This window comes from Caretta caretta, chromosome 13, assembly GCF_965140235.1.
Source record: "Caretta caretta isolate rCarCar2 chromosome 13, rCarCar1.hap1, whole genome shotgun sequence".
In the NCBI taxonomy this organism is placed as follows: Eukaryota; Metazoa; Chordata; order Testudines; family Cheloniidae; genus Caretta; species Caretta caretta.
The window spans coordinates 10,642,341-10,655,240 of record NC_134218.1 but is presented as its reverse complement, the minus strand read 5'-3'; the positions used below and the strand labels follow the sequence as shown (position 1 = coordinate 10,655,240).

Genomic DNA, 12,900 nt, shown 5'->3' with positions numbered 1-12,900 from the left:
CTATGGACAACAAAAGGAGGAAGTTTTAGAAAAGGCACCAAGGACTCTGAAGAACCTTGGAAAAATTTACATGTTCAGCTAGAGAAGGCCTATGCACACCTATCTCAGAGTGAGCATAATGATGGTGGTTTATTTTAGGCCTGGGATAAAATTTTCCAAGAGCACTCAAGGAACTGAGACACTTAGCAAATTTTATCCTTAGACTTTGGAAATGCATTTATATTAATAGTTCCAGTGTGCTAATCTGCTTGAGTTGTCTTGCAATTTCTTGTTGCTCTAAATTGCAGATCTTTTCCAGAACTGTTTGAAGTACTACATTTTGATTATTGCATATAATCGGTGAAATATGTTCACAGTCTATTGAACTTGATGCTAAAATATTTAGGCATCTTCCTTTATATAAAATTAAAAAATCAAAATCAAAGAAACATACAGGTTGTGGTTTAGAAAACAGATACTTTCCTCTGTCACTTTGACAGATGCCAGTAGCGGAGGATACTGAATAGAGCTGGTCAGAAAGTGTGCCTGCTCCCCCCACCTCCCACCGAAGACAAATTTCTACAAAAACTAAAAAAAAAAAAAAAAAAAAAAAAAGGTTTTCAAAGCTTTCCATGGAAATTTCAACTTTTATTTGAAAAGAATCTAGCTCACAGACTGTAAAGGCTCTTAGAAAACTGTAAAGGAACTCAGTCCAGATGTGGGGAGGAGGAATTATGAAAAATGTCTAGCTTGCGCTTTTTCAGCCTGTATTGATAGTGTTTTTGTTGATCTGGTTAACAAAATTTACCCAAGATATTTTTATCCCATTTTCCCCACCATAATTTATTCTCTTCCAAGTGTCCCACCTTGTATATAGGGGATTTTAAAGTGAAAAAAATGTCATCTTGAACACATGGAGCAAGTATCCAATATTTCCTCTCCACTAACACATTCAAGAGAAAGGTGCTCATTAATAGGAACACAATCTTTTGTGGACAGTCTGTAGGGAGCTGGAGCAGCTGGTAGAATTAGATGTCAGCAGAGAAAAATGAATATTGATTAATCCCATAAAGTGCACAAGAATTCCTGTAGCTCTCTCTTTGGCTGATTCTGTATCGACACCTTGCAAGCACATACATCGTCCAACCAGAAGGTTGTGGGTTTACCCATTTGTACTTATTTTCTGTGTTGGAGCAGTAGAAAGAACAGAGCAGGTCAGTGGTTGTGGTTTCAGTCTGCATTTGCCCTAGTGCAGGGATAAAGCAGTGATTTTAAATTTAGATGGTAATACATCCCCAGTGACAAAACAATGTGCAAAACTGTTCTAGTATATTGCTTGCTTGAAGCACAGAGCTGTGCAGCTGTTCACAGGGCGTCTTCCTTTTTTTCTGCTTCTTTGCTCTAATGCTGTAGCATGTGCCTTTCCAAAACATTTTAATGTCAAATCTCCCTAAAGAAGGCATTTAAGATTTGAAGAGGAAAGCAAAGCTTTGTTTCCGTACATTGCAGGGAGCTTGGTGAATGTCGCATGGGGAGTATGATCAAATTTAAGTATTCTAGGGGGGAAAAAACAAGCACGATGCCTTGAGCGGGCTTTCACTACTGTAATTTAGGCTGGAATCCTTTCGAACAGTGGCTGCAGCAGTTTGCTGACAGTGCTATAAAACTAAATTGCCTAGGGAGAAGGGAATCATGGGTTTAACGTGGGAGCTGAGTGACAGCTACTGTGGGGTTGACAGAGGCACCTTAGTGAGCTGTAATATATGTAGGGGGTATGGTTTCAGCACTAAGATGGTTCTGGGCCTTTCAATACCCTCCTTTTCTTCTTCAACGTCTCCAGTTAAAAAGCTTTGTGGAATAAACAGTGACTTTCAGCTTCTTCTACAGGATGAAGACAAGTTGACTTGCAGATTTTCATCAGGTCCTCCATTTAGAAAAGCAAGCTTGATTTTGAACATTGCATAGGATTTTACAGTCACACAGTATACTATAAATGATCCAGGCAGCTGTCAGCAAGGATGTGATTTTCCTGGTTAAAATAGGAAATGCATTCATTCTTTGTACATAATGTAAACAGAATCTGTCTAGACCCTGAAGGGGTCTGCCATTATATTTTTATGTGACTTGAAAAGAAGAGGTGAAGAAATTTCAAATGATAACAATAAGAAAGGCTGAAAGGAAACTAATCATTTTCCTCCTTGGATCAAGCTGCTGAATTCAATGTGCTCTGAGCCAGAGGCAGCTCTCAGGGGTGAGTAACAAGGAATATAAGAAATGAAAGGAAGGTCACTAAATGTTTACTCCATGTTATTGGTGCCATTTCTTTTAAAGATACTATAGATTATTTTGTAAATATGCTAGCCTAGGTTAATCAGCAGTTTTAATGGAGGTAGACATTGTAGAAATGCTCAAGATTTTACATTAGATATTTTATCCTTGTGTTTATACTGAACATGTAAACAAAAGTATAAACTGTCAGACAATGTACTGTACCTGGGGTGTGGAGCTGGCTTTTAGTGATTTTTTTAAAAAGCATCCATAAGAAATTTGGAATATTTACTTGATGTGTAACTTGTTCTGATATTTTCCTTACCAGTAGAGATCATAGGAGATAGAAGAGACCTATTAGGTTATTCTGCCCATCCCCCTGCTAATAATTCAGGATTGTTTTTCTCAGCTTGTGCTGCACAAGTAAAGAAAGGTTTTTTAGTTAAAGAACGTTTCTCTCCAAAACTGCAAATATCTAACGTGTTAGATTCATTGTGGAACTGTTTGTTGCATGTGTTTGGCTTCACTGTTATTGGCCAGGCAGCAAAAATAGTGTATATTTAAAGTTACAGTGCAGACCACCTCAGGACAACAAGGAACATTGATTTACTGATATTTGGGAAATCAAGTTCTTTCAGATATAAGTGTTGCAGGGCTTTTCAGTTCAGTGTTGTGTCAGTGTAGCATTGGGCAGCAAGTTTCTCGATTTGGAGCATTGATGGGGAAGTGGTTGCCTGATTTCCAGCATCAGTCCTCTTATTTCTAGAAAAACCTTTTAATGTATTTTGCGTAATGTAGCAGTTGTCCAGCATTTGCGTGAATGCATTTTGCATAATGTTGTAAGGATGAAGCATGAAAATGATGACATTCAGTAACAAAGATGAGAAACACCTGTTCAATCCAAACCTAAAATCAATTAGAAAAACAAAGGAATTTCCTATACTGTACATGCAGACCTTTTCAATTGCATATGATGAAATGTTGAGACATTCAGTAGGAGTGTTCCTTTCATTTATAATTTGGACACACATTGCCAAAATCAAACACAAATAAAATGAAATGCACACACTAAAAAAAGAAATTGATTCTTTCCCACCCCTACTCCTCCGAGATATTATTCATCTGGTATATGAAAAGCTGTTCTGAAATCTGTCTGTAGCTTCCACACACAGGCAGAGCAAAAGAGAAACTTAAGATGTTTTAGTTAAATAGCTATTCTTTCTGACCTTTTCTAAACACTTAGTGCTGTATTTTGAGAATACATCACATAGTCTTACATAAGTATGTATTACACACAAATGTACAGGCAACCTTAATTCTGACATTTCTTAACTTTTGGGTCCTTGATTTTGAAACCTTAATGAACTTTTAACATAGTATTTTTGTGTTTAAATTCCTTGGTTTATAAAAAGCAAACTAAAATTCACATTTCACCATGTGGTATCTCATTGACACCCACATGAGTTGTCAGCATGGTTGGACACTTTAGCCTCGCCTCGCAGGCCTCTGTCACTTGAACTAACGGAGTAACCAATAGCAGTAGAAAGTCGTCATTCTATATGCGAGCCAGCACCAGAGGTGGGATGGGACGGGGCACATTTTGCTGGTCAGTTTCACGGCATTTGCTTACAGCAGAGAAATGGTGAAACTCTGGAATCTTGAGTTCCATTCCTGACTCTGGAGAGGGGTGTGTGCTCCAGTTGGTACAGACTCTTGTTCTCCCCAAGCTCGACCCCTTTTGCCCCATCCCCTCCAACCTGTCTGCCCCAGTCCTGTCTCTTCCCCACTCCTGGGTCCATGTCTCCCTGTCCCACCCTTCTTAACCTTCCCAGTTTCCACTCTTCAGGCTTCTCATCCCAGTCCCCTTGCCTAGCCCAATGCTCAACTCCTCTTCTGGGATCACTGTCTGAGAAGCAATCTTCTCCCCTCCCCACACTCAGTCCCAATCTCCTTGCCTAGATCACCCCATGCCATACCCCAGGTCTTTGTAGGATCCATCACTTCTCCCCTCTCCCCATTTCCCCCAAAATGGTATGCAGTCTCTGTCTTTCCCTTCCCCCCAGCACCTCATCCTCACAAACCAACTGGCTCCCAGTCCCTGCCCCCGATTTCCCTCACCAGCTCCCAGTCTCCCCCTTCTACAGATTCTAGTACCAGTCTGTTTGCTCAGCAAGTCCCAGCTTCCCCCTCCAACTCCCGGTCAGTTCCCTCCCCCAATACCAGTCTCTCCAGACTCCTTGATCCAGTCTACTCCTTTCCATCCCTCAGTCCCCAACGCAGCTTTTTGTCTTCTCTGCGTTAGAATCAGATGGCTTCCTCCTCTATGCTGCCTGGGTGCCAGCTTAGGGGCCAGTAAGAGCACAGGAGAGACAGGCTCCTTACTCTCAGTTCCAATGCCAGCCCCATCCTGGCCAGGAGCCGTTGGGAGCAGCCATTATAAGGAAAGTCCTTCTGAGCCCTTGTAGCCTTGGGCTGAAGCATGCATCAGTTGCTTTCTGGGGATGGTGGACTATAGAAGCTGTGAGGGGTTGGAATGTGCATAGTCACTCTGGGAGGATGGTGCATGTGCTGTCCGGTCAGCATTAGAAGCTGTGAGAGGCTCAAACATGCTCAGTGAAGGCACAGTCTTCAGAGATTTTAGCTGCTAAAATGGAGCAGTCTGGGCATGTGCAAACTGCCGTTCTCCAAAGGCTTAGAACTTGGCCAGATTTGGGCAGATTTTCACAGGGATGGCAAAAGGACACCCTCCTAGCAAACTGTGGGTCCCTGCTCCAGAGCACAGGGGTGCTAGAGCATTTCAAAGAAAAAGGTTTCCAGAGTGCATGTTTATTTTCACATGGGCACAACGTATTTTCCCTAGTCTCATTTTCAGATGGCTGATCCATTTTGTCTTTTTCTGGGAGTGGGAATTTCAGCCAAACACCAGTCTGAGACAGATACCTGGTATGGAAAATTTCAGCCCAAATTGTTAAAGTTTGCTAAAATTATAAGCAACTGAAAATAGGATCTTATCATGGGAAGTGTCAGGCAACCTTAATAGGTGATGGTACCAGCCCCACCTATAGAATACATTCTGTGCAGCCAGAAGTGTAGGTTTGCACGCCAAAGGGTAAAGTATGGTTTCAGTGGTTCTGGTGGAGAGCTTCTTGGTTACAAGGGTAAATATAGATAAAATAGTGCAGGCCTCATTAGCAAGCAATTGAAGGTTTCAAAATTAGACTTTTAGTGCATAGTCAATATGCATAACAAATACAGCTGGTAGTCATGTTAATCCACATCGCATCATACATTCTCATAACGCTGCTGCAATCATTATGGTTCATGCTAGAAATGTATATTAAGAATAATATAGCAGAGGCCAATACATCAAAATCAATTAATCTATTTGTTCTCAACTCTGAAGAAGTCTTGCACCTCACAGGATCAGAAGGACATTTCTCTCCCCTATATAAATTGTTTCATGATATACACAAAGCTATGTTCAAATAACATACATGGTCTTCCTTAACAAAAGGTCAGAGTTTCAGCTGGGTCACTCCACCTGCCTTGCTGTGAGTGAGCGAGCAGTGATTTGACGCATATCTTAGCGTGGGTAAGATGGATTTTCAGCTTTGCCTTAGAATTTTCTTGCCTTGTGGCTTTGAGCCAGGCACTTAACATAGATTTTTGTGGTTTATAGAGTTAGTGACGGTGAATAGCTGGTTGGAGAAGGAAGAGATCTGCTAACCTGAAGGATATAAATGCCTCTCTTAATGAATGGGCACTGTGAAATCTAACTAACAGACTGTGCAGTGTTTCATGGAAATCCCAGAGGCCCCGGTGGTAGATTGGGTTAGTTCATTATTTAATTTGTTCCTAGAATCAGTTCACATTTTGTTATTTTGATTTACTTTTTATCTTTGAATTCTAAGGACAATTTTGTGTGTGTCTGTGTGGAGGTGGGAAAGCACTGGCAGGGGGAGGGGACTGGGCAGTGGGAATGAGCGTCTCCTGCCCTCACTTTTTGTTGTAGGAAAGAGTATTCTGCCTTCCTCTGAAGCAGCTGGTACCCACAGCTGGAGAAAAGAGACTACATGGACAACTAGTCTGATCCAGTCTGGCAAGTCTTACGTATGCCTGAGGTTTTTCAGAAGGAGCAAGGTAGAATGAAAGAATCTGTCCTCAGAGTAAAACATTCAGTATGGAACTTGGCGTTTGAGTTAGAGAGCTAGGCTTCCTACCACCTTTTTGCCCAACTTCAGATTCCTTGTGAACACAAATCCTGTAAGTGAAGGCTTAGTGGATGCCTAGATCTTATGCAAGGCTTCCACAACTTCTTCTGCAGTGCACAAGGATTGCTGTCACACACACACCTGCCATGAAGGATTTTAGAAGGTTCAGGATACCAAGTCAATGCATCACCATCTGAGCTGAAAGCACAAGAGTGAAGTGAATACCTTCACTCCTAGATTCCCCCTTCTCTTCTGCCCATAGCACAAAGCTTGGATTCATTTTATACAGAAATCTCAGGAGTAACATCTCAACATTGATTGTAATAATACAATCATGAAACATGCAAATACACCAGACATGTGTACTGTACTGTATTTTCTTACAGTACTTCCCCCTTGCTTCCCAACTTCAGTCGATGTTAATACTCTCTGGAGTAGATAAGCCATGGAGTGAGTGTTGGGTAGTGATGTTTTTAAAAGCCTCTATTTCTTTGATTCCCGATGATGCATCTCTTTGAGGCATGGAAAATACTATAAGATTAGCTTAGGACCTTCCCCATAAAGATTGCTCTTTGAAGTACTTAATTCTCTGACAGGGACAATGTCTTGTAGTTAAAACACTGGATTGGGATGCAGAAGATCTGGCTTCAATACCTGGCTCGGCAAAACTTCTTGTAACACTTTGGACAAGTCATGAAGTCTGTGCCTCATTTTCCCCTACTAATAAAATGGCGATACTAGGCTTTCTGCCACCCTTTTATTTGACTGGCCTATTTAGATTGTAATACTTGAGGGCAGAGACTCGCTTACTGCGTGTCTGTGCAGCACCAATACAAGGGGGCCGCAATCTCAGCTATAGCTTCTGGCACTACTGCAATACAAATAGGGTGTTTTCAGAGTAGCAGCCGTGTTAGTCTGTATTCGCAAAAAGAACAGGAGTACTAGTGGTAAATTGGTTAGTCTCTAAGGTGCCACTAGTACTCCTTTTCTTTTTACAAATAGGGTGGTATTTTCATAAGCACATAAGGAAATTGGGTGGATAACTCCCTCAGCTACCTATAAAAATCCCTTGCATAAATACTAACAATGACAGCAATTTCACCCTTTGAAATATTAATGCTGAATAAATTTCACCGACAGAGATGTCCTCTATTCTCCCCCTTGTCCTAACTTTATTTAGCAAACATTTTTTGGCTACTTTTCTAGTCTGTCCTTAAGAAGCTGTTTTACTAACTAGCCATACTGTTAGTGCTCTCATTTTTTATTTTTTTTTAAAAGAAAGATTTTGAAACACTAAGGCATGTGGAAAATCCAAAAGCGGCGGCTGCAGACCATACCACTTTCTGTTTGGTATGTTTGTGGGGACATGTACCTTTCAAAGATAAAAGCTGTACTGTATGTAAATGGGCTTTGTGCTTTTCTGTGAAGGTAGATTGCAACAATATTGTCATCCACGCAAAACTAAAACTAGAATGGAGATGTCAGAGCTATCCAATACCACATGTAAATTTGATCCTAAAACAGAGTATATTTGGTATGGTTTTTAGTGGTTTATTCCCACAGTTGCTAATTAGAAAGCAATATTATACAAAGTTTGTGGGTAAATGAGTTGTCGGTTTTTGTTGGCCTTGGGGGCTATAAGGCAAGATTGAGGGGTAGTTTCTTTATGTGGTCACTCTTTGTAGCCATGTATAAATGCATTATTAGTATTTGCAGAATTATCGGAATGAGTAAAAGAACAATTTACTTAGATGCCCCATGGACCTCTTCTCTCTTCACAAAGGAATCTGAGAATCCACAGTATTGTCAGCCCCAAGCATTGAACAATCATGAATCTAGGCCCCCAAAATTAGGAGAATGGTTTAAAATTTATGAGACTTTAAAAAAAATAATCTTGTTCTTTATTTGCCTTCTGGTTATTGAGTCTTTAGAATTCACGTTAAACTCTCTCTGTAAAGAGGAGGGGTAGCTCTTTTTTTTAAAATGAAAGCTGAGATTCTCACATGACTCCAGGAGCTGGGGTTTTAAGGAAAAATACCAAATATCATGAGACTCAAAATGTCAAGTTGCCAAAACTGGGTATTTCACACAGATAATGTCTGAATATTACATGGAGTCAGGTGAATGACTGTTCAAGAGACCTATTCTAGAGAGAGTTTCTGCTAGGGAGCTACAGACTTCAATACTGTCAGGTCATGTTGCCAGTCCATAGTGGCTGAGGAAAAATCATCAGAGACAGTGGTCCAGGTAGGCAATTATCTAGTACTTTATGCAGCACACACCCTACAGTCATGAACCTCCTCTCCATGTGGAACAGCATCCTACAGAGCCATTCTCCTACTCAATAGCTCTTGGTCAAGAGTACACTCAGAAATGAACTACCTACAAAAGTTTTAAAATGCCAAGAACACAACATACAGGGAGATTTGCTTCAGAATATTCTTCAGACACCCACTACTGGGAAAGTGCTGGCCATGCATCAAAGTTATTGTAACACAAATGGGGAAACCGAGGCCCAGAAGGCACCAGAAGTTGCTCAAGGTGATAGAGAAAGTCCACGACAGAACCATGTTGAGAATTCAGGCGTTTCACACTTTTTAAGTGCGAATGGGGTATAGAAGTGTTACAGCCTGTGTCTAATAGTCATTGGTCTGCGGAACACTCTTGGATCAATGCAGAGCAGGCCATCATCCCATAATGGCATAAACAGAACAGCCTCCAAACAGTGCATTAGCTTGGGAAGATGAATAACTTTGACAAAGTTCAGGACCTGGATTTCAAAGGATGCTCTTTATGTGGTGCCTAGCCTTTTGTGATCCATACTCAGTAAGGATCTGATCAAGTGCTTCTTAGTAGCTAACGAGCCTGTTTTTGGGCAACAACTGTGCAAAGGATCATACACCATGATACAAATATGATTTTGTACCAGATGGAGCAGCTGCTATTGTTACAGAAGGGTGATTGGTGTAGCGGAAGTTCAAAGAGTCGCCCTTCACAGAGCACTCCATGCAGGTCTCTGATGATCTGAGCAGAAAGCTGCCTGCTGTAGCTGAGACCAGCTTTTGGTTTGTGTGCTGGTAGGTGGAAATTCTAACAAAGTGACTCATTTTATCACAGGTTTCAGAGGAACAGCCGTGTTAGTCTGTCTTCGCAAAAAGAAAAGGAGGACTTGTGGCACCTTAGAGACTAACCAATTTATTTGAGCATGAGCTTTCGTGAGCTACAGCTCACTTCATCGGATGTGTACCGTGGAAACTGCAGCAGACTTTATATACACACAGAGAATATGAAACAATACCTCCTCCCACCCCACTGTCCTGCTGGTAATAGCTTATCTAAAGTGATCAACAGGTGGGCCATTTCCAGCACAAATCCAGGTTTTCTCACCCTCCACCCCCCCACACAAATTCACTCTCCTGCTGGTGCTAGCCCATCCAAAGTGACAACTCTTTACATAATCAAGTCGGGCTATTTCCTGCATAGATCCAGGTTTTCTCACATCCCCCCCACCCCCATACACACACAAACTCACTCTCCTGCTGGTAATAGCTCATCTAAACTGACCACTCTCCAAGTTTAAATCCAAGTTAAACCAGAACATCTGGGGGGGGGGGTAGGAAAAAACAAGAGGAAACAGGCTACCTTGCATAATGACTTAGCCACTCCCAGTCTCTATTTAAGCCTAAATTAATAGTATCCAATTTGCAAATGAATTCCAATTCAGCAGTTTCTCGCTGGAGTCTGGATTTGAAGTTTTTTTGTTTTAAGATAGCGACCTTCATGTCTGTGATTGCGTGACCAGAGAGATTGAAGTGTTCTCCGACTGGTTTATGAATGTTATAATTCTTGACATCTGATTTGTGCCTTAGTATGGCTAATACACCATGGATGAAACATTGTGAGGTGCTGTTCCATTAAAATTAGACTGTCTAGGGCTGGTTGAAATTTTTCATCAGGAGTCTGATGGAAAATTTGGTTTGACAGAATTGTGTGTGTGAAGAGTGACTGTTTTCTGTCAAAAATGTTTCCTTTTAATTGAAAATCAAAATATTTCAATTTTATTTGATGCACCCTGGTCAGGGACACCTATGATGCATCACAGTGGCTCAGTAAGACTGTGGTGAATTAGGGGAGATGTAGACTGTCTTAGGAGCCTGAGCCATAGAAGACAACAGGGGCAAGAGGCTCCTGAACAATAAGCCCAATAAGGCACCACAGTGGCATTTCAGAATTGAAATTTAAGCTTTCAGCTGTAAGATTTTTGGCTGAAAGGTTTTCATTTTTCCACCAAACCCTCCCAAGTTTTGGGGAGGAACAAAAATATTTTCTAACCAATTGTGTCCGTCCCCTATTTCATAGATGCTGAGGCCATAAGTGACCATTGTGATTGTCTAGTCTGACCTGTATAACAGGCCACAGGACGTCCCCAAAATAATTCCCAGAGCAGATCTTTTAGAAAAATAACCAAGCTTGATTTAAAATTGTTAGTGATAGAGAATCCACCACAGACTTTAGTAAATTTTTCTAATGTTAAATTATGTTAAAAAATTACACCCTATTTGCAGTCTGAATTTGTCTAGCTTGAACTTCCAGCCATTAGATCATGTTATACCTTTCTCTGATAGAGGGAAAAGCCCATTATTAAATACTTTTTCTCCTTGCGGGTACTTAGACTAATCAAGTCACTCCTTAACCTGCTCTTTGTAATGCTAGATAGATTGAGCTCTTTGAGTCTCTCACTATAAAGCAAGTTTTCTAATCATTTAATCATTCTTGGGGCTCGTCTCTTAATCCGCTCTAGTTTTTCAACATCCTTCTTGAATTGTGGACACCAGAACTGGACACAGAATTCCCACAGTGGTTGCTCTGGTGCCAAATGCAGAGGTTAAATACTCTCTACTCCTATTAAGATTCCCCTATTTATGCATCCGGGATTGCATTAGCCCCTTTGGGCTCAGTGTCACACTGGGAGCTCGTGTTCAGATTATCCACCACAAACCCCAAATCTTTTTTCAGAGTTACTGCTTCTCCGGACAGAGTCCCCCATCTTGTAAGCATGGCCTGCAGTTTTTGTTCCTAAATGTATGCATTTACATTTAGCCGTATTAAAAAACATTATTGTTAGTAAAAAGAAAAGGAGTACTTGTGGCACCTTAGAGACTAACCAATTTATTTGAGCATGAGCTTTCGTGAGCTGTGGCTCACGAAAGCTCATGCTCAAATAAATTGGTTAGTCTCTAAGGTGCCACAAGTACTCCTTTTCTTTTTGCGAATACAGACTAACACGGCTGTTCCTCTGAAACCTGTCATTATTGTTAGTGTGCGCCCAGCAAACCAAAGGATCCTGATCACTCTGGATCAGTGACCTGTCCTCTGCATTATTTACCATTCCCCCAATTTTGGGGTCAGCTGCAAATTTTCAGTGATGATTTTATGTTTTTTTCCCATGTCATTAATAAAAAATGTTAAATAGCATAAGGCCAAGAACCGATCCCTGCAGGAACCCAGTAGAAATATACCCTCTCAATGATCATTCCCGGTTTACAATTACATTTTGAAACCTATCAGTTAGCCAGCTTCTAATCCATTTAATGCATGCTATATTAATTTTATATCTTCCTAGTTTTTTAAACAAAATGTCATTGTATATTACATCAGCACTATTATCTTTATCAACCAAACCTGTAAGCTCACCAAAGAGATTGTTAGTTTGACAGCATCTATTTTCCATAAACCCATGTTGATTGGCATTAATTATATTACCCTCCTTTAATTCTTTATTAAAAGAGTCCCAAATCAGCTGCTCCATTGTCTTGCCCAGTGTTGATGTCAGGGTGACTGGCGTTTCATTATCTGGATCATCCCATTTACCCCTTTTAAATATTGGCACAACATTAGCTTTCTTCAAGCCCTCTGGAACTTCCCCATTGTTATTGAAGACTTATTGAAAATCAGCATTAACGGTCCAAAGAGCTCCTCAACCAGCTCTTTTAAAACTCTTGGATGCAAGCTGTCTGGACCTGCTGATTTAAACATGTCTGGCTTCAGCAGCTGCTGTTTAAGATCCTCCTGTAATACTAGTGGAAAGAAAAAGGTAATAGGATATGACTACATTTGTTTTTATTCCTAAATACAAAACAGGAATATTTACTGAACACTTCTGCCTTTTCTACATGATTATTGATAATTCTACCCATTTCCAACTAGGAATGGACCAGCACCACTGTCAGGATTCCTTTTGTTGCTAATATACTTAGAAAACTCTCTCTCAGTGTCCTTAGCTCTGCTGGTCATAAGTTTCTCCTTGTGCCCCTTTGCTTCCCAAATCAATTTTCTACAGTTCTTAGCTTCTGATTTAAATTCGTTACTATCAACTTCCCCTTTCTTCCATTTGTTATACATTTTTTATAGCAACCTTCACTTCCCCTCTAAACCAGTTCCG

General features: G+C 40.7%; 1 protein-coding gene across 5 annotated transcripts in view; it reads left to right on the top strand.

Moving 5' to 3' along the window:
- PHACTR3 (phosphatase and actin regulator 3) overlaps positions 1–12,900 on the top strand; it is a 167,129-nt gene that overhangs the window by 37,701 nt on the left and 116,528 nt on the right. Inside the window, exon 1 of one of the 5 annotated variants that reach the window (XM_048820211.2) lies at positions 1,800–2,230. The exons of the other annotated variants lie outside the window; for them this stretch is intronic. Within the exon in view, the coding sequence (XP_048676168.1) occupies positions 2,200–2,230 (31 nt within the window). The 5' untranslated portion in view covers positions 1,800–2,199. Of the gene's footprint in view, positions 1–1,799; positions 2,231–12,900 lie in introns of those variants that run through there. 5 annotated transcript variants of the gene reach the window in all.